The 27,745-nt window shown below is 38.5% G+C and overlaps 1 protein-coding gene across 1 annotated transcript in view; it reads left to right on the top strand.

Moving 5' to 3' along the window:
- LOC112555200 (immunoglobulin superfamily DCC subclass member 4-like) overlaps nt 1–27,745 on the top strand; it is a 41,533-nt gene that overhangs the window by 1,908 nt on the left and 11,880 nt on the right. The window contains exons 2-20 of the mRNA XM_025223489.1: nt 10,687–10,888; nt 12,167–12,336; nt 12,577–12,723; nt 13,204–13,231; nt 13,444–13,619; nt 14,595–14,717; nt 15,667–15,834; nt 17,040–17,191; nt 19,431–19,554; nt 19,828–19,959; nt 20,607–20,768; nt 21,315–21,500; nt 23,669–23,773; nt 24,238–24,568; nt 25,007–25,134; nt 25,284–25,493; nt 25,793–25,912; nt 26,446–26,557; nt 26,869–26,986. Coding sequence (XP_025079274.1) covers nt 10,687–10,888; nt 12,167–12,336; nt 12,577–12,723; nt 13,204–13,231; nt 13,444–13,619; nt 14,595–14,717; nt 15,667–15,834; nt 17,040–17,191; nt 19,431–19,554; nt 19,828–19,959; nt 20,607–20,768; nt 21,315–21,500; nt 23,669–23,773; nt 24,238–24,568; nt 25,007–25,134; nt 25,284–25,493; nt 25,793–25,912; nt 26,446–26,557; nt 26,869–26,986 — 2,894 coding nt within the window. The remainder of the gene's footprint in view (nt 1–10,686; nt 10,889–12,166; nt 12,337–12,576; nt 12,724–13,203; nt 13,232–13,443; nt 13,620–14,594; nt 14,718–15,666; nt 15,835–17,039; nt 17,192–19,430; nt 19,555–19,827; nt 19,960–20,606; nt 20,769–21,314; nt 21,501–23,668; nt 23,774–24,237; nt 24,569–25,006; nt 25,135–25,283; nt 25,494–25,792; nt 25,913–26,445; nt 26,558–26,868; nt 26,987–27,745) is intronic.

Below are 27,745 nucleotides of genomic sequence, written 5' to 3'. Positions count from 1 at the left end.
CACACATTAAGCAAATTTTGCATTTTTTTGTTGTTTTTTTTTTTTTTTTTTTTAGTAAGACTGCAGAAATTTTCTTTGAAAACTATTTTACTTTTAACATGTTAGAATTGTTATACTGCATTCCTCTTTAAAAGTTTAACAATATTATCAAAATAGCATTATGTAGTGTCATAATGTATTTGCGATAAAACTGATTCTGAAAAGAGAAGACCCTTCTTGAAAACGTTAAATTAGATCAGAAACAAAATGCAGTCATGTATATATTATCTGTTGTTGTAAGCATTTTATAAACAGTACTACTATTATGATTATTATTATCATCACTTCAACCACTAGTACCTTGAGTTAAATAGTTTCTGCTTGAAACTGATGAGTCGGTATGAAGAAGACATCAGGAAGGCTGAAGCAAATTTTCAAGTTATACAGCATCAATTCTAACATCTGATGATGTCTATTGGTTCAAAGTGCAATGCATTCTTCTGTTTTGGGGGGGGGGTTGTTTGGTTTGGGTTTTTTTCAACTTCTGACTTGACTTGAGGCAGCATAAGAGTTACAAGTGAGGACAGACTGTTCAGGTGTGTGAAGTAGGTATAACATTTTGATTTGAATTCTATGTCTTGCATGAATCAAATGAAATAGTTCATTGTTACTGGTTATTGATTTACTGAATAGAATATTTTCCTTTTAAAATGGGGACAGTTTTGAAGAAGAAAAAGATCCATAGGAAATGAAATGTGTGATGATAACTGCTTTACTTTCTTTAGCTACACAGGACAGCAGAAGAGAGAGTTGTAAGGTAGTGGTCACACAGTTGCTGCCTAGGCAGTTTTCTTAAGTACTTATTTTCAAGCAGTACCTGAGCTATGTGTCAGCTCCTTTTTCTCAAAAGCTTGTCTTCAGGCACTTTTTATGGTAAGATGTGTTCTAAGACTATCACTTGACAGCCCAGGTTTCCAGACACCTTAGACAACTTCTACTAGGACTAAATTTATTGCCAGACACATTGTGAGATACTTAATCTGAGACTTCCTCTAAAACATAATTATTCTGAGACACTTGAGATTCCTGTTGCTAGGAAAGAATTTGTTTCCAGACACTTATTGTCATCAGACACTTTTCAACACTTCATTTTATAGTACAAGTTCTCTGACACTAGAGACACCTGTTCCTAGGGTTGAATCTGTTGCCAAACAGTGCTAGATACTTTTTTTCAGACTCTCTTTTGAAAGCACAAGTTTCTACATACTTGAGACACCTGCTGCTGGGAAGGAACTTGTTTCCAGACATCCCTCTGATGTTTTAACTGTTTTCTGGTATTTTACTGGTAGTTGTTGTCTGGCATTCACTTGTTCCAGATTGAAACACTGCTTAACAGACACTTGTTCCCTAGGAACTTGTTTCACAAGCACTTTCTATCAGACACTTGTTCATATCATAGGCAGTTATTTTCAGGCTTATGCAGTGTTTTCTCAAGGCACCAGTCTAGACACATAGTCATCATCTTTTATCTTTTTTGTCATGATCTTTTTCATCATAATTATTGTTGTCCAATAACATAAGGATGATTGTCACATCTGATGCCAGTGCTTTTTTTAAGCCTTTGCTGCTGTCTAGGGTTATTTGAGAACAATCATTTTTTAAGTTATCTGATATTACATCTGCACATGGGTACACCCTCAGTTATGCACACACACTTTTTCTATCCATTTCCTGACTTTATATGTGTTTTAAAAATGCCTTAGTTTCTGACCAGGTGACTGTTTAATAAAAATGAGGGTAACATTTTTTTGAACTGTAATATTACAAAAGTAAACAAACACAGGAAAACAGGAACAATTTACTCATCAGTTTTGCTTCCCTGGTAGAGTGAAATAAAGTGGGCATTTCCATTTGTAATCATGCAGGTATTACTTGGAGGTTATATGCAGGGCTATTCTGATTAAGGTTATTTACCCACTATAGATGCAGGATAGCTAATTTCTTTGATCTGTCTTCTGTGTTTGCCACCACTAAACGAAAAACAGTTCTTCCTTCTAGATCCCATGCCTGCCATGTTTTCCCCTTTCAGCTCTTCAGGTTTAAAGCAGTTTTCCCTTTCTTGTGCACCCCTTTTCCTCTTCCCACTGGTCGCACTTTTTATCAACCTTTTAATCCTCCACATATTTCATGTTTAGGGTTGAGGGGGCGGCTAGCCCCAAACCTAGCCTATGAGAATTACTTGCTGGCCGGCTGTAATGGTAGCGACATTTATTTGGCCGGGCTTGTTACAGTAGGTTAGCCTCCAGAGGATCATAAACCATCTCCTAGTGAACGACTGCAGCTAAAATTGCTCGGCACAAGCAGGCTTTCCTTCACGTCTTCCTGTAAAACCGTGTATCAGAGGAACCGAACTAGAACGAGGTGTGCACACTGTGTGCAAGCAAAGGGTTGGCGCTGAACAAGATTTCTTTTCACCTTGAAAAAGACCCCCCACCTTGTTGTACTGTGCGCAGTAGTTGTGGGACAAAGTCCATGCATGTTTTGTCACCGGTATTGAAAAAAAATCCTGTTTCTAGGTATTGACTGTTGAAAGTTCTAATTAATTTATGGTTGCAAGGATCGATGTGCACCGCGCTGCAGAAGTACTAACTCTGTCGGTCGCTATGCTGTTGAAGAGTGATCAGAGGAACTGGGTAGGAGGAGAAGGAAATGATCTGAACAAGGAGGTATCTCAAGCTCACTGCAAATTAAAACCTGCGCGCGTCTAGGGGGGGGGGGGGTTGTGGGGTTTTTTCCCCCTCCTTTAGTTGGACTGTAAAAGGGATGGGGAAGCGTCCATATATATATATTTCCGCTGACTAGTTCCGATCAGTCATGTGTTTTGTTTTGTCTCTCTTTCAAGCCAACCTTTACTGTATTCAGTGTAGCTTATGTGTCTAACTCCAGTAGATTTCCAGATTGGGAAAGTTCAGAAGAGCGGCGGAGATCAAAGAGGAAAGAAATTTTTTGTGCCTTTGGTTTTGTTGTTCGTTCATCCTTCAGATGTTCAGCGCTCAGTCAAGTGTGCTGTGACTTTATCCTTTCATCGCTTTGATAACCGGTTCCGCCAAGTTGATGAAGACGGAGATCATATGATGTGCACACCGATGACATTTATAGATAGTATCCTTCGTCATCTGTCCAGAAAACTTAAAAATAGGTTCTTTTATGTCTTTTTTGAAATAATGTTTATAGTGACCGGTACTGGTTGGGTAGTACATGGTGGGGGAACGGAACAGCGCCCACACTGGTGCACACATGTCTATTGGGTTTTATCTCAGCAGCATTACATTGCTAAGGGCGTATTGCTGCACGATGCGGTAGACATGCAGCGCAAACACGACCAGCAGGTTAATGGTTTATACCTTTTCACGCTAACATTCTGGTCTTCTCCGCTGTAGCCTTCTCTCTCTCTCCCACCCACTCCCTCTTTCACACATTATGCGTGCATATTTATATGTATATAAAATACAGAAGACAGAAAAAGCATCCGAAATACTTCATTCTTTCTAAATTTTCAATGCCATTTTCACTTGAAATTTCTTGTCAGTTTTTTTTTAACTTTTTGGTGAAGTAGTTAAAGCGCTTGTCATCGCTACAATGAGAATTGGGTGTCGTGAGATCGTATCTCAGCTCTCTCAGAATGTGACTTGTTTACAGGGCTAACCGTGGGTGGTTTCCTCTGGGTACTCTGGTTACCTCTACTGTGTGTGTGCTCGCGCGCGCGTGAAATATTATAATTTGAATGATGGTTGATGAACCTGTAAGACGCATTAGACGCCTACTGATATATACTCGTACAACTGTATGTAAGCGCTGTGAGCCCCACCCCGCACCCTTTGTTGGTTAAGAAAAGCGCTCTATAAATAAACATTTAATAACTTTCCGTCCTTATCTTTGCCAAATCGTTTTTCTGTCCATCTTTTTCTCTACCTGCCAGCCAATCTCATTACCGTCTGATATTGTTTGTCAATCGCACGGCATGTATCTCTTCCCTTTTTTTTTTTTTTTAACATTTTTTGTGCACAATGTGTTTGGCACAAGTTTCACTTTTAGTCTTTGGTTCATATTTTCACATTATTGCGGAAATGAGAGATCCGTTTGACAGACAGTAATTAACATTGTAGAAAGACATTGCGAAGACCTGAACAGTCTGCTCATTATAGCAATGACTGTGAAGTAAAATATCAACTTTTAGGAAGTTCGTCACTGCTTATTGATTTGATGTTCACCTTTTACCTTTCCTACAGCCTTCGTTTTTATTTTTATCCTTACCTGATATTCATCACTTCCTTGTCGGCCACAGAGGTCTGGTAATATGTCGCTGGCAGTTAACTTGATGGCTAACTCCTAATAGCTAAAATGTGAATAAAGCATTGGCAGTTTTTAGCTGACTAGTTACTATTAGATGATGGCCATGCAACTAGCGAGTATACTTACTTGCCAGTCCTGTTGACCAAGAGATACCACGCGATGTTGTGTGCGCACAGGCCTGACGAGAGGGGTGGGGGGCAGGGTCTAGTGTACCCAGGGCCTGTGGCTGTGAAGGGGGCCCAGACTTGGTCATTTCATTTTTTTTTTCTTTCTTTTCCCTTTCTTTTTATTTTAAAGAAAGGTCGATGTAACATTTCTCACTCTGGGTATTTTTTCTGTGAAGCAGGGTACTACAAGTTTGATCCTTTAGTGTCAGTATTCCTCATTTACTAACCACTAACGTGTTAACAGCTCTGGGTTCAAGTGGTGATGTAGATCATAGTGCACTTGTCCTAATCTTTGCAGTCTATCTTAAGTTACTGAATGAAATGTAGATACTGACAATCGAATTGTAAGCATATTATTATACATTGAGAACATAATTTACTATTATAAATTACAATTACAAGGGGCCCTGACAGATCATTGGCCCCGGGACCCGTTCTCGCTCTTGTTGGACACGTTGAACACATGTACATTATGATGTCGGCACAGGCCTGCCGAGAGCCAGCACGGGCCCCGGGGCAGATGAGCTCTACAGTCCAATTGTAATTGTAAATTATTTTCCCAGTATATAATAATAAGCTTACAATTCGATTGTCAATGTCTATATTTCATTCAGTAGCGTAATAAAGACTGCAAACATTAGGACGTGCACTAGGATCTACAATTGTTTACACGTGAGTGGTTAGTAAATGAGAAAAAAAAATGACAAAAAGATCAAGCTTGTAGTACTCTGCTCCATAGAAAAAATCCCATAATGAGAAATATATCATCAGGCCTGTGAAAAGGCCCTAGCAACAGTTTGTGCTGATAGCTGAGGACATGTCGATTTTGCGGCATGAGCGTAAAGTTTGCAGATAATAATAATGATGAAAAAGGTCAATATGTGTTTTGACTGTATGGTTTTTCACCCCATGTTGTGGAAAATAATATAGGCGCCATGACTGTACGTGGTTTTTCACCTCATGTTGTGGAAAATAATACAAGCCTCTTGACTGTACATGGTTTTTTACCTCGACTTGTTGGGGAAAACAATATGGGCGCCTAGACTGTACACGGTTTTTCACCTCGACTTGTTGGGGAAAATAAAGTAGTTGACATGCAATTCAGCCCCTGAATGTGACAAGCAGGAACCAGCTCAGTTAATTTTTGGATGGTTGATAGGGTTATTTGATGTGTTTCAGTAACTGTGCGGTAATTTCACGACACATATTGCGTGAGTTGGGAAGGTAAAGGACGATAAAGAAGAGAAGTATTCGCAGAGAACGGCATGCATTGTTGAGCATGTGTCACGTGACGGGATATTTACCCGGGCCTTTAGCTCGTCCCTGTATTGACAACAAGCGCGGACATAGCCCACTCCCGACAGTAAAGACTCGTATGAGGATACCGACGAGAGATCTCAGTCCAAAGCACAGACCAGTCTAATGAACTTCTGTTTTATATACATTTATTGCGATTTTATCTGTAAGGAAACTTAATGTAGTCATTAAAGTCAGGCACCGATGCTGCAACATCTGTGCATTCGCAATGGAACAATCAGGCGTGGACGATCCATAGATAGTAAAGTTATAAGGAACAGAAAGCGTTTTACAAATTAACTGGAAACACTGCGCATTGTTGGTACTACTGCGTGAAATGCTGGATCATGCGAAGGAGTTGGTCACGGGAAAGGAACACATCTTTATACCTCTCACAAGCGTGGAAACAGCGACGAAAACAAAGAAAATGGTCACTTTTTAATGAGACGTCAGCAATATGCTATAATTAATCTACTTTTCTGCCACGACGATTGATACTGTTTCCAAATATTATAATTATTTCTGATTCCAACTCATGTCAGTGTATTTCGGCAAATATCTAAACGCCTGCTCGTCTTTACGCGATGACAGACCTACCCGCAGACAAGAGAAAAAGCTGAGGCGCATTTATGTTTACTAAACACCGCGGAAGCTCTGGAATGCAGCGAGCTTTTGCGATCTTTCCGCATATCGTCAAAAGGCTATCAGGATACGTTGCAGTCAGGCTACATACACCCCGTACCTTAGGTCGGACTATTTTAGCTTCCTTCCACAAGGCTGAGGGGTTGGGGTGGAAGCTGGCAGTAGACCATGTTCACCTAGAAGGTCAGCTGTTCGAGAGAAGTGACTGTTCGATGACCTACATTAATGCTTACCTCAGCTTACGTGCCAAACTTTTCCCCAGCGGGGTGAAATATGCGGGTGACGTTTTTTTTTTTTTGTTTTTTTTTTTGGGGGGAGTGGTTATTTTTTCCCAAGGCTTTTATGTGTACATGGGTGTTAACCAACATGGCTGTGTGCATGCTAGGAACTGAAGCCGCGGGTAAGATATACATGACCGAATAGCGAGGCACGAGTCAATGCTGAGGGCCAAAGTGTGTTAAAATGTAAGGTGAAGCTGTTTTTCTGACGACTCCATGCACTGTTCAGTCATGCATGCTGATAGCCATAAGGTCGAGTGAAGCGACTGAAACTGATAAATTCAAGAGCGCAAACGAAGCGGCAGAATTATATCTCACTTCTCTCTATCTTTCTACTCGCGAGCGAGCGCGCGCGCGCACACACACACGGGCACAAAGAGAGAGGGGAGAGTGTAGTCGATCGTCTGTTGCTTCTAATACGTCGTCTCCGACTCCCACTCACATTTCTAGAAGAAACTAAATAGAGCCGCCTCGGGTATCGATCCTGTCTGGAACCTAGACTGTTAAACATTGTGGTGACGTCGACTGCTTTCTTTCTTTCTCTCTTCTTTCTTTTCTCTCTTTCTTCTTTCTCTCTTTTTTTCTTTCTTTGTCGCTCTTTCTTTTTTAACACTCTCTCTTATTCTCGCATTCTTTCTTTTTCTCTTTCTCTCAGCAAGTAGTAGACTGAAAGCCTGGATGTCTAACGGTACACTGAAAATGATGTGCTAGAATTTATGTCATTCCAATAGCCTTTGCAAAAAAAAAAAAAAAACACAAACAAACAAAGTGTGGGCCATCCTCTTCTACTTTTACTTTCTCGTAAACATCTATCGTTTCCAGACCGTCAGGAATCTCGGAGTTATCTTTGACTCATTCTTATCTCTCAAATCTCACATCAATGCAGTCTGCAAGTCCATCTTCCTTGAGCTTTGCAGGATCAGTCACATCCGACCCTTCATGCCGGTTTCCGCCAAAAAGCTCATGTCTGCTTTTGTGTTGACCTGACTGGATTGCTGCAGCTTGTCGAACTTTCTAACAGCCAAATGGAAAACTTCAAAGGGCTCAGAATAATGATGCTCATAGTGTCATCCGTGAGAGCAAAGCAGGGCATGCTACACCTTTCCTTTGCGATTTTCACGGGCCACCAGTCCGAGCTGGCGTTGATTACCATCTCACCCCTCCGTGTTACCCTTTGTCTTCACGGTCTCACCCCCAACTGACGTCTTACCACCCAAGTCGGTCTCTTCTGTTTGTGTTGTCTTCCTCTCTTCCATGTTTCAGAAATTCGGCAGGCGCTTCTTTTCTTCAGACCTCACTGTTGACTAATATAGTTAACTCAGTTTTACCCAATACTGTATATATATATATGCGGGCGGGCCAGCGGGCGGGTCGGTCACAGACAGGAGGCGGGTCGGATGCGGCCCGCGGGCCGGCCTTCAACAGAAACTCAAACATGCCTCTAATGTTTCTGATTGAAAGGACTTAAGCATGAAGTTTACAAATGAAAATGAGTAAATTGTATCAAAAGATGGCACTGACTGTTTTTTCAGAAACATTCTTATCAGTTCACTATGGTAAAGTACAATAAACTTAGAAGCAATGGATTGATGTATTCTTGAGCTCAAACAGGGCTAGGTTTATGGTGCACATATACATTATAAAATAAGATACCTTTGATCAGTGGCAAACGTCTGCAAAGAACAGTGGGAGATCTTAAAAAGCTACATGTTTTGCATCTGGCTGGCTTTTTATGACGATGTAATTAAATCATAATGTATAGGAGCCAAATTCAGAATGCAGAATCACAGATCCAATTGTTTGCATGCAGTCTACTACAGTTGTAAAAATGTGTATATTAATGATAATAGTATCTTCTGTACTATAACAGAATTGTAATTTTCCATTATACATACAATAGATGCTGGTTTAGATGCAGCACAGGGTTGATTGAGTCATAACACAAGAACATTCTGGCTTCATTTATTCTGTGCTGAGATGAGTTATTTAAGAGCTTGAGGCTCATGCAAGACTACCTGAAGTGCAAATGATTCCCATCTGCCGACCACCCACAGGTTTCATTTTATAACTTATGCCAACTTTTTGTAAGAGGAAAATTTAAGTTACTATCACACCAAGGGAGTGCTACATGCTTCCAGAGGTGGCCACCTGATTAAGTTTTCTAGGATCGCTTACATAGTTTGTGGCAAAACTTTTGAGAAGGGGGAATGTATTGATGAGCATGCCTATATTTCTTTTTTGACCTGTGTACACATGTGCATGATTACAACTGCAGATACATACATCTACACACTTACTTGTGGATGTGCGGGTTGTTGTTGATTTTTGAAGGGTAAGTACTTCCACCTTGAAGTGATTTCCCATTGTGGAGATCTTGGTGGGGGAGGGGGGGAAGATGTGGGTATGGAGGGTGCGGGTAAAGGGAGGGGGAAAGGTCACTGTTTTGTGGTGCCACAGGTGTTGTCTACAGTTGTTTGTACTCTCTTTTCTTGCTGGTGTCTAGGAGGTTTGTCAAGTCTGTGTTAGTGGTGAACTGTGTTTGTGCTCATTTTTCCTGTTTTTGGTCTGTGAGGCCTGCCAAGCTTGCATTGGTGGTGTGCTGTGCTAATGCCCTCTTTTCCTGCTGCTGTCACTTGCTGTTAGTACCTAGGAAGTCTTTCAAGTCGACCCTAGTGGGGAACTATATTGGTTGCAGTATCCCTCTATTTTGGATTATTTGACTTTCTGATAGAGGGGGAGTTTCCCTTGGTTCTATATAAGTGATTATGTTGTCCAGTTTTAACCCTTTGTCTATCTTATTTAGTCTAGAGTTTGGGTGGCTTGTCGCTATTGATGCTACTAATGGAAGTACATTATGTCTTAGTTCTTTAGATGGGTTGAAGCCTTTATTAAGGTATAGTGCCAGTCTGTATTTATCTAAAAAAAAATGTGCTGGCAAATTAAATACACAAAGGCAGTGTGTTAGCCTATGTGTTTATGCCTGCTATATGCAGTGGAGATACTATATTCGTAGTATTTGTATCTAGGCTGGCACATAAGGAATCTGCACAATGCAAGTGCACATGGCTGTAAGTGTGTGTTACGGCAAGCATTTATAAAGTGTTTTATCCCTAAATACTGGAGCAAAACACTTTTACATGCAAACACAAATGTACAAGTTGGCCATCAAATGCATCATAGTACATAACACAACATGCATGCACACACAAATGTATAACACACACATTGGGTGGAAGAAACCAGAGTACCTAGATAAAACCTCCATCAGTATCCCTTGTAAACAGCTAGTGTCACATCCAGAGAAAGTTATGTCTAAGCCAAGATTCAAATCCAGGAAACCTGATTCTCATTGTTGTGGGGACAATCATTTTGGCCACTGCGCCACTAGCTGGGTGCGTTTGTGTGTATTTTGTCTGTGCATGCATATGTACATATGTTTGTACAAGTATATGAATGTGTATGTGTGCATGTTTATTAGGGCTGTTTATTGATGCAGAGCTCTCCATGTGCAACCATGTTAGTTCTGTTAGTTCTGGGAAAAAAATTGTCTGTTATCTTGAGCTTTTACGATATTCCCACATCATGTTCCTTCAGTTGAGATCAGCTGTATCACATTATTCAAAACCTAAATATAATAAAATATAATAAAGTTCTGCATGATAGAAAAATCACATCAGTTTTCTGCTGTCCTGTCTATTGCTAACAGTATCATCAACTAAAAATGTACACTGTTTTTTTGGTGATAAGGATGCACACTGTTCTTTCTCTCTCTTTCACTCTCTCTCTCTCACACAAAACACACACCACACATAACAATGGCACACAAAATGTAAATCACTTTCATCATCCTTTATGCTTTTGGTGATTTATCATCCTGCAAAATGGTTTTATGGAATATTGATTAGTATGGACCTCATAATTTTAACAGAACCTTATTTTTAACCATAAAAGTTTATTTTACTTCTGAACAGAAGAGGCGGGGCTGTTTCCAGACTGTTGCTATGGGAGCAACCCAGATATTTTGGATGCTGGAATTGGAATTATAGGAGAACCAAAGACTGTGGTTGTCACCCGAAGATCATCACTCACACTAGACTGCCCTGTGGCAGCTGAAAAAGAATTTGGCAGTCTGAGTTTTTCTTGGCAGCTAAATGGTGTGGCCATAAAGTCAAGGTATAATAAATATCTGTCCTTGTCTATTATTGAGCCTGAATATGAGATTATTTCTTTCATTGCTTAGATGCTCTCTCTTTCTTTGCATATATATGTATTTTTTTATGACTATAATGATCCAAGTTTTTTTTCCCCTTCTAGTTCTCGCTTGCACTCCATCCTAACTTGCTTTACTTCAGTTTTCTATCCTGTTTCAAAATTTCACTTATTTATTACTTTTCAGTTTTTATCACCGCTGCTTCACTTAAGATAGTGTTTTCTTGTGATGATGCTGAAAATTTAAGATTTTTGTATTTGCATCTAGAATATATCATTCTAATATCATTATGTCTGTCTAACCCAGTATATTCTCTCTGCCTTTTTTCTAAAGAATGATTGTGGTGATTCTGGTAGCAGTGATGGGGGCTAAGGTTTGATGATGAATTTGCAGAACTTTGTAGTTTGTGTCACAGTCTGTCAAGCAGAATCATTACTAATGTTAGCTGCAGACTACTGGTGGGGCTATCCGCAGTGCAAGTGATAGTGAACGATATTGGCACATTACAGTACTGTTAGCTCATCTGAATGTCCTTCAGATAGTTTCTGAACATCCCAATATTGTCATTTTAGCAGAAAATCAGACCTAATGCCTGCATCTTAGAAGATGATACATCACAGCACATATGGTTACATTATCTAACACCAGAGAGCAGGAAATCTAAAAGTGTACACTTTGTTCCACAAGCTGTTTTCAACAAAAAATGTAACTACAAGCAGTGCATGTGATGGATTGTCTGAGATTTTGCATCTCCTTTGAGAAAGCTGTTAAACAGTTTGTCATAAACTGTTGACTTACTGTTGCAAATCATGTGCTAATACTGGCTGATATTAATGGCACAATGAAATGGCCATTATTCAAAGGTATGAGCATTTCCATCTGTTGGCTGTGAATGAAATTTCAGAAAAAATGTTTTAAAGTTGGAAGCTATTCCAGGAAAGATGTATTAGCTGAAAGGTCTTTCACAAAGTCTGCAATAATTAGTATCTTGACTTTTTTGTTCAGCATTTTTGGGCCTCCAGGATTCTAGAACAGCAAATGAAGAGCACAGTTGCTTAAAAGTCAAGCATGTTATATAGATGGGCTATTAGAAAGGTGAAAAACTATTTTTAAAAATCATTGTATTTCTACCTCTTCATCATCATCATCATCATCATCATCATCATCATCATCAATCACCCATCATCATCCATTAACCATCATCATCATGTGTAAAGTTCCCTATTTTTATTCTTATACAGAACACCCAAGGCAAGAGTATATATGCACAGAAATGGCACACTTCATGTCAGAAAAGTGATGCATCGGATGAAAGATGGAAATCTGGTCTCTGATGAGGGATTGTATGAATGCTTTGTCACCAACAGTGTTGGCACTGTCTTGGCACAACTAGTTAAAGTTGTTGTTGCAAGTAAGTAACAGTGCATCAGTCACTTAACTAAAGTTTCCTTTATAATTATAAAACTACTTACATTAATTTGGACACATGAAATTTTTCTTTGGATCTCCACTTAAATGAAGTAATAGCCAGGGAACTAGCTTCAAAGGAGGGAGGGAAGATGAAAGAAAACAGACACAGAATGCGAGATTACTGAAATGTCTTTTTTTTTTTTTATTTCAATGGGTCCACTATAATTTACAATATTTTTAGGTGTTGCCAAAACATTCATCCGTGAACCTCAAGATCAAGTGGTGCCTGTGGGAGGGTTAGGCTATTTTCAGTGCTACATTGATGCTACTCCTAGTGACATGCTCGTTGTTTGGCACAAGGATGGAAACATATTAGAGCAGACAGCAGGTGAGTCATTGTGTTGTTATTGATATATTTATTGTTTGATTAGACATGTTTGTGTATTTTCTTTGTCACACCATTGTAGTTTAGAACTTCTGTTGTCAGCAGTACTTTTTACCCTTAGTTTCTTCTTCATGATCTTCTCTGGCTCCTGCCAGATGGAGATGGCAATTAAGGGAGAACAACAGTTTGATTATAGAGTGGAGAGAGATATTGTCACAGTTCCTAATGTGTTTCAGTTTCATTAGTGCTCTGTTGTTTGCACTACTGAGGAGTGCATCTGGTTTTGAGCCTTTGCTGGAGAAAATTGATGCTAAATATTTGAAGATGCGGACTGTCTCCCAAACTTGACTGTTGACCTCCGTTAGGGGTCTTTTCATAGACTGTAGTTTCTTGCACTTGGCAGTGATGTCCACTAGTGGTCTTGTCTGCTATGTAAAGGATCTCTGACTCATGGTTATTGACAGTACTACATGCCACATCCAGTCAAATACTTTATTGAAGTCAAGACATGGTAGAGATTCTGTTGTTGAAATACTCCACTTCTCAAATGATCATATTATTACAGCTCATGACAAATGTATCCTATAATAATGCAAAATATCACTATAACCTGGCTTTGGTCAGTTCCTTTTATAAAGAAAAATTTGGTTGCAGTCTTGCATTTCTTCAATAATAACTTTTCATATTGATGAACCAGATGGGACATGTTACCTGTGTTTTCAGCTCTAGACATTTTGTGCTTGGTGGAGTACTTCAAATCCACAATGTCATCCCCAGTGATGCTGGTCATTATCGATGTCAAGTGACCAACAAGGCTTTCTTTGATTTTGTTACGGATGAAGATTATGAACCACCTCAGTGGCGAATCAGCCGTGAGGGAGTGCTCACAGTCACAGAAGGTAAAGTTTTTTGTTTAAAGAATTCCCCTTTAATTCTTAGACTTTGAGTGTGCCTTAAATTTGTTACAGAGTAATCCCACAATCATTATAATGCCTGACCTAAGTGTAAGGTGTTTTTAAGCCCATGGACAGTTGGAGTGGCATTAGACAGTTGCCCACAGTTGTGATATTTTTAAAGTTTAATTATGTATGCATGAGTAAATGTTGTATTATTGATGTAAAAAGTTTGGCTCTGTGGCCATTTTTGTTCTGTTAGATGGTGGCTGAACTTGTTCGAAGAATGGCTTAGTTGGTAATATTTGACATGTCTACTCATGTCATTGGTGATCGATTCATCTTTTGGGCCTGAATCAATTTGACTTTCATGCTAGGACAATATATACTTATACAATAGTCATGGCTGGATTGATTCAACTCACACATGGTAGACTGAAGTGATTTGGTTTGGGGGGAAATGACTGGTGTACCATTGAACAAGAAGTCTCTTTTCAAAATGTACTTAATTTATTTTCTGTTTTTTCTTCAGAAAGTTGTAACATATTGCAAACAGTTACCCAGAAGCCATCTATTTTAAAAAATACTTAGTACTTTTTAGTACATGACTTTTGTAAAAATATCGTAATAGAGCACAAATTGTCAGTTGTAAGTTGTGTTGGGAGGTGGTCATGCATGTACTAGACTACCTTTATACAAGAGACTTTTACAAAGTCAATATTATTGCCAGTTTAAAGTTTATATTACAAGTTTTACAGGCTTGTGTATTTATAAATATTATTGAAAGAACTTTACAATTATTTGGAGCTGGTGATTTCACTTGAAGGTAATAATTAAATGTAACAGACTCGATGTGGCACAAATTGCCATGTAACTTTTTTTGTTTGTTTTCTCCCAGATATAAAGGTGTCTGTGAATCTATCATAACTTTAGTATCATAAAAAAATTTCAACTAATTTAGTTTTGTTTTCACTGTTTTAGAAACTACTTCACACTCACCTATTTTTCTCGCAAAACCCCAAAATATCACTGAGGTTGCCCATGGTCATCCGGCCATTTTGGAGTGTGTTATTGGGGGTTCTAGTGTGAGATGGAAAAGAAACTGTAAGTTGCCATTTAAAATGTTTTCATACAGGTTAAACTATTGAAAAAGACTTGTATCATTGACCAACAATAATTGCAGTTGAATATATAATGCTGTTTATAATTGCTTAAAATACTTACATTTATTCACAAGTAATGGGCCAACTATCACTTGCCTTTTTGGGACTCTAACCAAACAGCTTTTGACAGGTCTTTTTACAAAGTATAGCATTTTAGGGTAGTAAAGAATTCAATAAAAACTCACAGCTGTAAAGACACTTGCACTTGACTAAATTTTTCTTTGATGCATTGAAGTGAATTCCTGAGTCAAACATGAAATTTGACAAATGAATAAATCATAGCGCTCATTAGTTTTCATGAAAAATTAGTTTTGAGAGCCAGGGGAAAAGTGTGAAAAATATTGACCTTGATTCTAACTTTTAGCATCATTGAAAGCAAGAGTGCTTTGAGCGTATATTCATGACTTATTACTGTAACAGTGAGCCCACTTTTGTGATATTTCACAAAAAAATAGGTTTTTGACTTCATTTTAACATTCAGGTGGGAGATTGGACAATTACAGGTTTATTTCACTTGAGTGAAATAAAATGTTTCACTTTTGACTTAAGCCTGAATTCTAGAGCTATGGATAGTCTGCACCTTATTTATTGATACAGTTAAGCTCATCATGGTGGAGTCTTTGATCTTGATCCTCTGTTATATGATTGCACACGCATACACACACAGTGATTGTGACAGATTGCCAAGTCAGAGCACATAAAAATTTTTACACCAACATTCAGATATGTTTTTTATAGTGGCCTATTGTTATGAACATCGAGTATGTTTATGGTAAAATTTAGTTTTCAGTCTGATATTCAGTAACAAAGTACTGCTTATAGAATTGTTTTGCTTGCAGTCTGTGGTGGTGTCACTTTTAATGTTGATTGTCTTTCTGATCATTTACAAGTGAGGCCATCACAAGATCTCTGGGAAACTATATGGCCCTCAGCGAATTTCACAGTCCTCCCCGGAGGTAGCTTACAAATTCATCGTGTTTCCACTGCTGACCAGGGTATCTACACTTGTTTTGATGTAGATGGCAAGGTTTCAGCCTCAGGAGAACTGCGTATTCTTGGTGAGGAGAGTCTTTCAGCTTTTTGCTTGGATATTCTTTGTGAATTCATATGTTCATGAAAGGTGTGTATGTGAGTGTGCATATAGTGCATGTGTGCAATGCGTATGTGTGTTTGTACATGTGTGTGTGCACATGCATGCATTTAAATATGAGAGTGTGCCTGACTAATTTTCTTATTGATCAGTTTATTCCAATTATTGTGTATAGGTACAGTTCATCACAGACTAAACCATAAGGGTTGCACCCTTCTAGCCCTAAGTATTTTTAAGATGAACTGCTTTACAATATTGTGCTTCGTTGTCTAGCCACCATAGTTCTACAACTCACTGGTTGGTCTTTGGGTTTCAAACAGTTTTTAAAACATTTCCAGACTGGACACAAATTAATTAAACATTTTCCATAATAGCTAGTATCAGCATCCTGAAAGTACCTGTACAAGTTCATGTGATAGCTAGCCCATGTATGTATGCATATGTGAGCCAATCATCTTGTAAATTATTAACATTGATATTTCCTGTCCTACTGTTTATGTCCCCTGCCACAATCAGGTAAATATCACAATATTGTAGCAAACATTCCATCAAGCATCACATGAGTGTGTGAGAGAAAAAAAAATATATCAAAAAATGTGCACACATGCATGTAACTCCATGTATGCATATATATCTATATGAATGCCTATGCATGTGTTGTGCCATTGTGGCAAGCATGCAAGAAAGATGTGACAATAAATTTAGCTATCTCTGGAACTCAACTTATAAAGACTTATAAATACTATTCCTGTGGAATATGCACCAACCCTTGCAATTTTTTTAAAAGTTGTGAGCATGAGTGCAAGTCTTTACAATGTATTTTTTTCACAATTTATTCTTACTTGAAGAAAATACATTTCAACAGGTTTTGAGACCTGTGACAAATTCACCATAGACCATGCTTAGAAGAGATAACACTGAGCACAGGCCAACTAGAGTGTAAACAGTGCAATGATGGCAGTTCATGTAAAATTTAATGTCACTTAGCCAGGTGCTATTATCTTCAGTTCAGAAGTCATTAGCACAATGCAAAATGTCATTGATGTCAACTCAAATGGTCTCACCATCAGAAGGAATATGATTAATGGCAATAGGATGTTGTAAAACGTTATTTAAATAAAATCAAATGTCACGAACTATCCAACTGAGTTACGCAATTCTACTACTTTACAGAGGAACCTGTTATTCAGGAAGGTTTCCAGAGCCGGGGTTACCCTCTAGCCAGCATGATACGCCTGGACTGCGTAGTTAGTGGACAGCCAAAGCCTAAAGTTCGGTGGCTGAGGAATGGAACAGATGTTGTAGAGAAGTCGTTCCGAGTGGAGGTTAGGGAGCAGGATCTTGACTTTTTATTTGAATGATTTATTTTGGTGGCAGAAAATCTGGATAATTTATTAAGGTGGCACTTTCACTTGGAGACTATTTGTTCATTTTGCATGCTAGTCAGCCTTTTCCTACTACATTTTGATGATATTTTTATGATGTTTTGCACAATATGGCATCAAAATATAGCAGATTGCAATCAGATCAATCGAGAAAACAAACCTAGGAATTGGTTTTGAATATTTCCATTATAAACAATTTCATATATTCAAAATAATTTAGTATCATAATTTATAAATATAAATGATGAATAATTGTAATAAATATTATAGTAATTGAATTTGTAGAGTTCATTTCCAAGTGTACAAATGAGCACAAAGTGAGGTTCACAAATGAAATGACTGTCAGCTATACAACTAAGAATCACAAACAGCAGCAAACACTGTGGCAAACATGAACGAAGTTTATGGATGAACTTGAGGAACCAAGGAGTAATAATTTAACAATATGTTGATTTGTATAGTGCTTTTCCTCACCATTAAAGGTGGTCTCCAAGCACTAGTCATGACTGTCCACATTTCTTGGCGATGGACGAAGCTACAGTAATGTGGGAGAATAGTCTCATGTTGTAACTGCTCGTTTAATACTACTTTTTTCTGTACATGGTACCTTCAGCTGCCAATAGACTGGGTGTGGTGTCTCATGGAAGACTGGAACCATTTCAAAATAGCACCAGAGAACCAAAAGTAACAAGAAAGCACTGGAGAAGGATGCCATGGTCAAGTTTATTAAACAACTGATTTAACTGATTTAGTCTAGAATGATGGTAATGAGATGCAATTCCTTTCTCAAGAAGGATGTAAAAGTCTTCTGCCACTGTAGCTATCTGTATCGGTTCAATAATTCTCCTGACAGGCTGACTGAAATGGTTGAAGTAGGCAATGGCAAGAGGAATGGTTCAGTAGCTGGACCAGCACAACCTTTTGGAGCACTTTGAGAGGAAAAGGAAACTGGAAGATAGAAGGCTGTGTTTCTTTAGAAATGTGTTGATGACAGCATGCTTAAACAATATGCAGTAGTAAAATATATTCATTATAAAAATATATAAGACAATATTGGTTCCTTTCATATTTTTTCCCTACAATGTTGACCAGAGATGTACATGCATTACACATATAGTGTATTGTTTGGCTATTTTATGAACTTATATATATATAACTAATATGTATTTATGATATGTTTAATGTGTATTGATTTATAAAGGCATCATAAATTAAATTCTTTTTAGTGACAGAATAGTCAGGCACAAGAAATGCCTGAAACCTGTTGTAAATTTTGTATTGACCATCCAGCATGTATCATTGCCATAAAGTGTGCAGTGGGAAGGATGTGGGGGGGAGGGTATTGGTGTTTTACACCAAGACAGCAACTAAGGCTACATCACGGCAAGGAAGACAGGCCTATAAACATATGCCACATGCAGAAAGAATAGCATGTCTGAGAGCTGAACCCAGGAAGCTGCAACAGGCACTCATTGTGCCACCAGACCACCATCCATAAAGTGCAAAATATCAGAACAAATATTGGATAACAAAACAATTGTAGGAGAAAGGATCCAGTAGTGATGGCTGATGAATATCAGCCAGCTAGTGCCCAGCATTGTTATCTAATTGCGACATTGTCAACAAATTTATAAAAAATAAAATTAACGGTTTGTGCATCTCAAGCCAGGTTGCCAACAGGTCTTAGGTGAAAGTGCCTCACTATAGAAAATTAGTTCCCTGCCACAAGTAGTTGTAATTTGCAAGTTTTTTGAGTGTAATCTATGTTTAAGGGTTTGATGTCCCCTATTCCCTAGTTTCTGTGTGTGTGTGTGTGTGTGAATGAGCGAGTTAGTGATGAAAGAATGTAAGAAATGTTTGTGCATGCACATAAACATATGTATATAGCAATGCACACATACATCTTACAGTTTCCAGGCACATATGTGAAATATGTTGTCAAATATATGCTTACATGTGTGCATGTGTACATTTGTAGCCTGTTTGGGTTTTTTTTTTTCCTATGCATACATGCATACACTCCTGTGTTATTGTGTTTTATATTTATTTCATATTCTACATGGTTGTGCTGACTGTTCATATGCATACATGTGCATATGTCTTTATATTTCATAAAGATTACCTGTTCAATCATCAGATTCCTACCATAAATCCCATTATTTTTCTGTATTTTGTACAGTTTCTTGGTGATGCATTGGTGATTTACCACAGCAATGTAAAGGACTCTGGATATTATCAGTGTCTAGCTGAGAACAAGGCTGGCTGGGCTTTGACAACTGCACGCATTGCTGTTCGAGTTGTCAGTAAGTTAATTTATGAAGCACTCTGATTGTTTCAATAAAACAGTAATAAACAAATATTTTGAGTGCTTTTGTTTAATAACTGTCTCATTCGGTTCTCTGTTAAAGGAAATTACTAGGAACCTGGGTGGGCTGAGGGAGAGAAGGGGAATGGTGCTGAACATGCTAAATAATAATTTGTGCACTGATTGAGCTGAATGAGGCAGTCTGTTGTGGTATTTCATTACATGGTCTTGTGATGCTTACAGTTTTAAGCACGCATCAAACTCTTTTCAGATGATGCTCCACCAGCACCCTTTAATGTGACTGGGGAAGCTACTCTAGATACCAGCATCACGCTTTCATGGGATATAGAGAAACCTGCTGGGCAGCTCATTGGATTCACCATCCACCATCAAAGGTCTGATGGTGAGTAAATTTCACAATCCTCATGTCTAGCAAGCAAGTGCATGGTGACATACATATTGTATATGTGGAATATAAATCTGTTTATATACCTCGTTAGTCAAGATTCCATCAAAATACATTTTTTGTTTTTTGTTGGGTTTGTTGTTGTTGTTATTGTTATCATCATCCATCCTCTGGTTTGTTGAACGCCACACATGCATTCTCACAATCCAGTTTGAAATAAATTTATTAAACCTATGAGGGAACATTCGGTAACAGATATCCGAATTGCTAGTTCACTGGCAACCAAGGCTGCAGGCATGCATATTAGGTGGTTCATACCTATGTAGTGCAGTGCATTTCTCCTAGTTGACCCACATGTTGAAATGGGTACCTGACTTCATAGAGGTCTGGGCAAGAAAAGGTGGCAAGGAAGAGATGTGCACCTCCACCAGCAAAGCCTTATCTAGCACCTCACTCTATACAACCATAACCACTTGGGACTAACTTTGTGTGTTTTTGTTTTTTTTCCAAACCAGACAACATTGTACCTTCCATGAACATTGTGAGCCTGATATTTCTGTTGGGCTGGGGGCTTATTTGCCCCTTTTTTCTGTTATGTGAAAAAATCAATCACTAATGCATTCTTCTTTTCTGTCTGATACCAGGTGTGGGTGGGGAAGAGGTACAGGTTGTTGTTGGAAATTACAGAAAGACAACCCTGTATGAGCTTGAACCTGACACTGAGTACAATATCTTTGTGAGGGCTTACAACAACTTTGGCGCAAGCCTCAACTCCCCTTCTGTTTCAGTTCGTACTCATATAAATGGTAAGGTTATAAAAAGGAATAGAAAATGTGTGTTTGGATATAAGTGTGTATGTAAGTGTGTATATTGATCAGTGTACATAATTTTAAGGTAGACTTGCGGTCAGCATTAGTCTTCACTGCTTATGACACGAATGGTATTAGTAACATCAGAAAGACTGCCACATGTCACATATACAACAGTCAAACTTGAGAAAACTTGGATTTTTGCCTTTGTGATTGATGGTCATATGTATGAAAACTGACATTTCTCCAAAGAATTTACCACATTAAATTCTACAGAAGGCAGTTTTTTCCCAAGTAGAGTATTTGCGATGCAAGGGATAAATTCAGTTAAACACCCACAACTTTGATCAGCAGACATGCAAGCTCATTAAACAACAAGTATTTTAGAGACTTTAAGTTTTATTTTAAACCCACTGTGCTCTAAACTCTTTACAATGATTTTAAAATTCTGTAAATATTATTGGGAAGACGAGTTGGCTTTTTCTCGTCAATGCTATTTTGTGCAAATAAACTTTGCTCACTAAACCATTTTTTTCTTTCCAGCACATCCTTCACCCATGCTAAGTGCCGCTGGAAGCACGTCCATTTTAGTTACTTGGTCAGATTTCCATGCTCGCTACAGAAAACTTTTTCTTATCGAAAAATATCGGATCTATTACGGGCCAACAGATTCTGAGCACAAACAGCACCAAGATGTGTCAGGAGAGCTGGACCAGTATATTCTGAAAGGTGCTTTACATAACGTCCATTTTCTCAGTACAGTAATTTTTGCCAAGTAACATTAAGGAATCTAAAGTGGTTACATTCAATGCTGCTTGTTCATGAAAAATGGCAATGCATGGTGAGTGCATTTAGGACCTTCAGATTGGTTGGTGTTAAGGGAACTAAATAACTCAATGCCTTACAACACTTTGATCCAAATTAAGATGGATATTACCTGCTAGCGTGTGGTGATTTTCCATTTGTGACAAAGAAAGTTGAATTGATTCTTTGAAACCTCCTATCCATGAAGTTCATGTAATGAACAGATCTGGTTGGCAAAACTGGTGGATTTAAGGAGTGTGTTATTGTGCCTTAATCAAATGCTGCCTTTGATGCATATAATAGCAAGCAAAGATAGGTGATGCTTCACCAACAAGAGGTCAAGCTGAGATAAGAATTATTATTTACAACTTTACAATTTGCAAAATATTCTACATGATCTGCTAGAACACATTTCCTTTATTAATCATAGTAAGTATTTAGAAGGTGCCTATTCAGCAAGTACTAGGCTCACTCTTTCGGTCATACACCATTCAGGCATGAACAGTGATGCTCAGGCATATCCAGTCAAACAAGATGAGACCAAACAAAGACATATTATATGTAATACTATTTTGAAGAAAGAGAAGAGGAGTGTCTAGCATTGCCAGTGATAGTACGAACGAACGAATTCTTTATTGAATAAACCTTCTGGTTTGTTTCATGGGGGTTAGAAAATTACAGAAATAAACATCATCAGCAATATTCCTAATAAATTCCTAATCAATGCATTTAACATTTCTTTATGTACTTATTTCATTCTTATTTTTAAATACATGATACAAAAATTTTGATATTTGTCTAATAGTTGTTTCCGAGTTATCTGTAAAGACTTGCGTTATTCCATCATTGCCCTGTTTATATGGTATTGTAGATTTTAGCCAGTGATAGTACAGGAGATCTAAGTAACTTTATATTTTATGCACTCAAGAATAATAAGCCAATGAAGTTTCATTATTAAAGGAGAACAAGATTGGTGGTGTGTTTTGAAAATGTCGTGGGCAGCAGACTATTGAACTATTGAACTTTCTGAAGGGACAACCAGTGAAGTGTGGGTTGCAGTAGTTTAACCAACTGTAGCACAGGGGTGATGAGAATTTCAGTAGCTTCTTATGTGAGAAACTGGCTAATGAAACTAATCCTCCGAAATTTCAGATAACATATGGCAGACTTTTATTGTTAGAAGGAATGACATTGCAAGCAGCCTGAATCAATAGAGACAAAGAAGAATCCAGTCTAGAAGATCCAAAAATCGTTAATCATCACCATAATTATTATCTGTCATTCACGATTGGGTGTGTAAGCATGAATGTTGGTTGGATTGCAAGATTGTTGCAGTTGTAATCATCAACTTACCAGCAGTAGACAGTAGTGAAGAATACATGACAAACAGAATAGAGCCTTGGAGAACCCTGAATAAAAGTGAAGTTGAAGCAGATGAGATGCTGTTGACCAACACATAACTGAAAACAATCCAGCAGCTGGGAACGAAACCACAAACTGTCTAACTTTATAGTTTCTTGAAGTTTGTAATTATAAAAACTTCAGGGGTTCTAGAAGAATTTATCAAAATATGAATGCATTTTGAAAATATTTGAGCATTAAAAATCTGAACACATTGAACATCTGTTAGGATCAGCTTAAGTAGGTGTGAGTTATCTGTTATTGTTTAGGGGTGGATCTGTGTATCTTTTCCTGCATGATTTGGCTCATATTTTTAGCTATTGATGCCTAAATACATGCACAGGCAGGGGCTAGTTGCACAATGTATTTCTAAAACTTAAAACTGTTCTAAAGAAGCAAATTTATACACCTATTTCAAAAATTGCATCTTTGACATTTAGATGCATTGCACATGCACATTAAAAAAAAGTGTGCTAACAGAACAGAAAGTCTGGCTTAAGCCATTTTATCTTATTTAAAGCATCTTTAGTTTTTAAAAAGAATCAAAAATTGTGGTGTGCACTGTTTCTATAAACTGATTATTTAAATAGTTTTAAAGCCTAAAAGTGTTTAAATTGGAAATGTGTTGTGCAACTGACCTATTGTCTCCAAACAAGCACACCTGCATGTTAGTTCATGTGATTTGTTTACAGATCTAGATGAGAACAGAGAATATCGCATAAGGATGACAGCTGTTTTTAAGGAAGGTGTGCCAAGGCTTTCAGAAACCAACTGGCACTGGCAGAATTTTCGCACTGGTAAGATAACAGATGGCAATTGTGGAAAGTTTGTTGCTCATATTAAGAAAGTGCATAGGTTTTATTTAAACACTTGTTTAATCTGAGATGATGATATCACATCCTCACTAAAACAGCAAAGGGCAACAATAAATCATTTACTCCATTATTATATTTAATTAAATTCAATGACGTTTATAAATATAAAATATGCTGTCTCACATCGTATCAACAGCAGCATAGTGAAAAACGAGCAGGGATGGGCGACACAATCCTACAATGTTGCCAATTGAATGTAACCACATTAAAAGTAAGCAAGCCATAAAAACTATCAACCAACTGAAATGCTTGTGTGAATTTGTATATGTGTGTATATATATACTTTAGAGCTTTTTGAAATTTAAATGGATGTGATTTATGGGCTCATAGATGAACGTTTCTGATGAATCTTGAAGAACAAGAAGAATGTTAAAAACATTTTGCAGGCAAGTCTCCATCAAATGATATAAAAACCATTGAAAATACAGGAGGCAGTGGTACTGGACTGAACAATTCAGTGACTAATGCTGTGTCGGCACCTGTGTCTTCAAACTTCACCACTCCACTAACAATGGTTATTGCTGCTCCCGTCAATCTCTACGCCTTCCCCCTTAAACCAGATGCTATAACCCTTCAGTGGGACTACCCATCAAAGAGTCACTCAGGGGATAGCATGCTGTCTCCCATCACACACTTTGGTGTTCGTTGTCAGGCCATTGACTCCACCATGGCCAGCTTGTGCTCAGACACTTCCAAGGCAGTTCTGTACAAGACCAGGTGAAACAACCTTGCATTGGTTGCACAGCTCTTGTCTGGCTATAAGAGTTTTGTTTCAGTTGAGCATTCAGTGTTTCAGTTAAAGAACTCTTTAATAACAAGTATATTTTTTTTGTCTGTTCTTAAAATCATAATCAAGATATTGTATGTGAGCAAGCTGCTGATGTTTTTAATATTTGATGCATAGGCCATGACATAATGCAGTAGATTATCATTGGTTTTATAGGTTAAAATGTTAAAAGGTTTCAAAACAAACCCATTGACAAACATGATAATGGCATTTTGATTATGTTAATCACTTTCGGGCATCTTAACTGATAACCTTGTTTAAACTTCTGAAAGAAGAGTCAGTAAAGCTATGTCTAATGTCAGTAAGAGAGAGAATCTCAGCAAAGAAGGCTTTGCCATCATGGTTGATATTGAAAATGTTGTCTTCAGCCACAGCAACACAGTGGTGCTGGAAGACCTCCAGCCATTTACACTGTACAACATCTCTGTGTCAGCATACAATGGAGATCAACAGGGCCCTTACAGTCGACCCATCTATGTGCAGACCAAGGAGGATGGTGGGTAGAGTTAATACAGATGCTGCATTAGTGTATGAAACTCATAGGATTGTATTATTTTATTATTACTGTTATTGTTATTGACCTATGGTCTCCTCTCATTAACATACTGATGCGCTAGCTTCAGCAAATGTATTTTATCTTTGCAGTGCCTTCTAAGCCTGAGAATCTTCACGCCAAAATTGTAGCAGAAGGTGAAGTACAACTATTCTGGCAGTCTCCCATCTTTCCAAATGGTCAGATCCAAGGGCATTATATTATCTACAGCAACAACAACAACAACTACTTTTTGGATGCCAACAATGATGGCAAATATCGCAAGATACAGTACAGCTCATGGACACACATCTACCAACAGGGTTAGCATGAAAGCCTGGATTCAGTTATAGTTTCCATAAAGCCAATTATTTGTTAGGGGTTTTTTTTTTTGTTGTTTTTTTTGGTACATTGGGTATGTTCTAACATTGTACAGTCGTGCTACTGCCACTTCACTTAAAGAAACCAGAGAACCTTTATTCCTCAGAAACACAATATGCAAGCTAGTTAACTTAAAAAGGGATAGATGTAAAAACAAATTGAGTATGCACTTGATTGCTTTGAGTGTAGCGGCTTCATAGTTGGTCAATCCATTGTATGAGATTCCCATCTCTGTTGCCAGGCAATAGCACCTGGGCCCATGTCAGTAACTTGACCCAGCAGATTTACTTCTTCCAAGTGAAGGCGTGCACGGCGGCTGGTACAGGAGCACCCTCTACACTTCTGATGGTTAATATGGCAGGTGACTTGATTTTTTTTGAAATCTCTCATCTTATAGTGTTGGTCAATGTTTAGCCCAACATGAAGTAAAGGGAGGAAAAAGAAAATCCTTTTTTCTGTAACATTTTCCTGACACTTGTATTAAGAAAACGCCGTCCCAAAACCTGTTTTAGGTTGTTGAGCTATTAGAAACCACACTTTTCTGGGGCAGGGTGGCAACTTTTTAAAGGAGGGAGGTGTCCATTTCCACTCCTACTTCGCTGTATATCCTTTCTCCAATCCTTTGTGGAGTCAGGTACCAATAGCTGGTGTGGACTGGAGGAAGTTAGCTGCACTACACAGGTATCGAACTAGTGTATCCCATGGATATCAGTCCTTTAATCTCGTGGATATCTACTTTCCACACACACACAGCCATCATCCTGCAGGTTTCAAGAAAGTGTGGTGTGACTGTGTGCGCGTTTATGTATATGTGTTTATGTGTGAATGAAGATGAAATTGATAGGCAGAGAGAGATATGGAAAACGTGAATGAAAATAGTCAGTTCTTTTGCAGATTCTATGCCACAGCGCCTGCTGAGTGACCAGCATTTGGGTATTCTGGGTGGCTCGGCCATTGGGTTGACCAGCATCCTCATTACGGTCGTAGTCATCTCATGCCGACAACGGTGTGTTCTTTCAATGACCATGACCCATGATAACGGAAAAGCGAATGCTTCAGTAACGATTTTTAAATAGCAGAGACATAAATGTTACAGTGACTGGCTTTGCGAATATGATGTGTAGATGTTAACAGGAGAGAGAAGGGGCATGTCAGTTAACTTTGGGTACTTTTTAATAGTTTCTTAGAATGAGTGGATGGGATGAAATTATGTATTCGGATGATCCTGAAACTTATGAGTTGACTTTGCTTTATGTGACAAATGATCATGTGACTGACTTTGTTGATGAATGGCCATGTGCTGATTTGCTTAATCAGGCAGCTCCGTCGTCAGCTGGAGAGGCAGGCAGCGCTGACACAAAGAGCATCGCCTTCGGACCACACCCAGCGACCTTTAGCCTTGCTTGGCTTTCAACAGATGCCTACCGTTGCCAGGGTGTGTAGACCACATTCTCAAATCTCAGTTTGAATTGCTTTTAATGCTTAAGTATGATTTTTTTCAGGTCACGTTCCTATTCATATTTCTCACAGCAGTCAGCGACGCCCTTAGTGTAACATAAGGAAACTTGTAAAGGGAACTGCTTCCATGAAAACCACGAACTAATATCCCCTTTACACGTCCTTGAGGAAAACAGTTCAAGGCGATGTAGCTCTGTACAGTCTTGTGTGCGACGGATCAAGAAAAATACTCAGCCGACGCAGCCCGTGATGAGTTCGCAGCTGGTCGGTGTAAGTGGGGTCAGATGACAGTCAGTGCTAGCTTAGTATCAGTGGAGTCACATGACAGGTTGCTAGCTGAGTCACTGGCATCCCACGACAGTGATTGCTAGCCGTGTCATCGATGCCACGTGACAGTAATTGCTAGTTCAGCGTCAGGTTCCTATAAATAATTCCCTTCTACTGTTATCTTGTAGACCTACTGTTTTCCTGCACATGACATTTTCTACTCTGTGTGCCTTTCGCTTGCTGTATTTTTCGCTGCTTTCGATCTATTCTGTATCTACTTGAGTTAACAAGCGCGCACTAATTTTCTGACTCTTAGCCTCCTGCTTCATTTCTTTTTTTCACTGCTGCTGTGTCGATGCAGCCTCTGTGACAGCCATCTATATGTGCGCCGACAGCTATGCTTATTGTTTTGTAAAGCGCGTTGAGTCCACATTGCTAGAGGGGAAAAGCATTTTATAAATCATCATCG

This window comes from Pomacea canaliculata, linkage group LG2 (assembly GCF_003073045.1).
Source record: "Pomacea canaliculata isolate SZHN2017 linkage group LG2, ASM307304v1, whole genome shotgun sequence".
In the NCBI taxonomy this organism is placed as follows: Eukaryota; Metazoa; Mollusca; class Gastropoda; order Architaenioglossa; family Ampullariidae; genus Pomacea; species Pomacea canaliculata.
The sequence above is the reverse complement of the archived record's forward strand: the minus strand, read 5'-3'. Positions and strand labels throughout refer to the sequence as shown.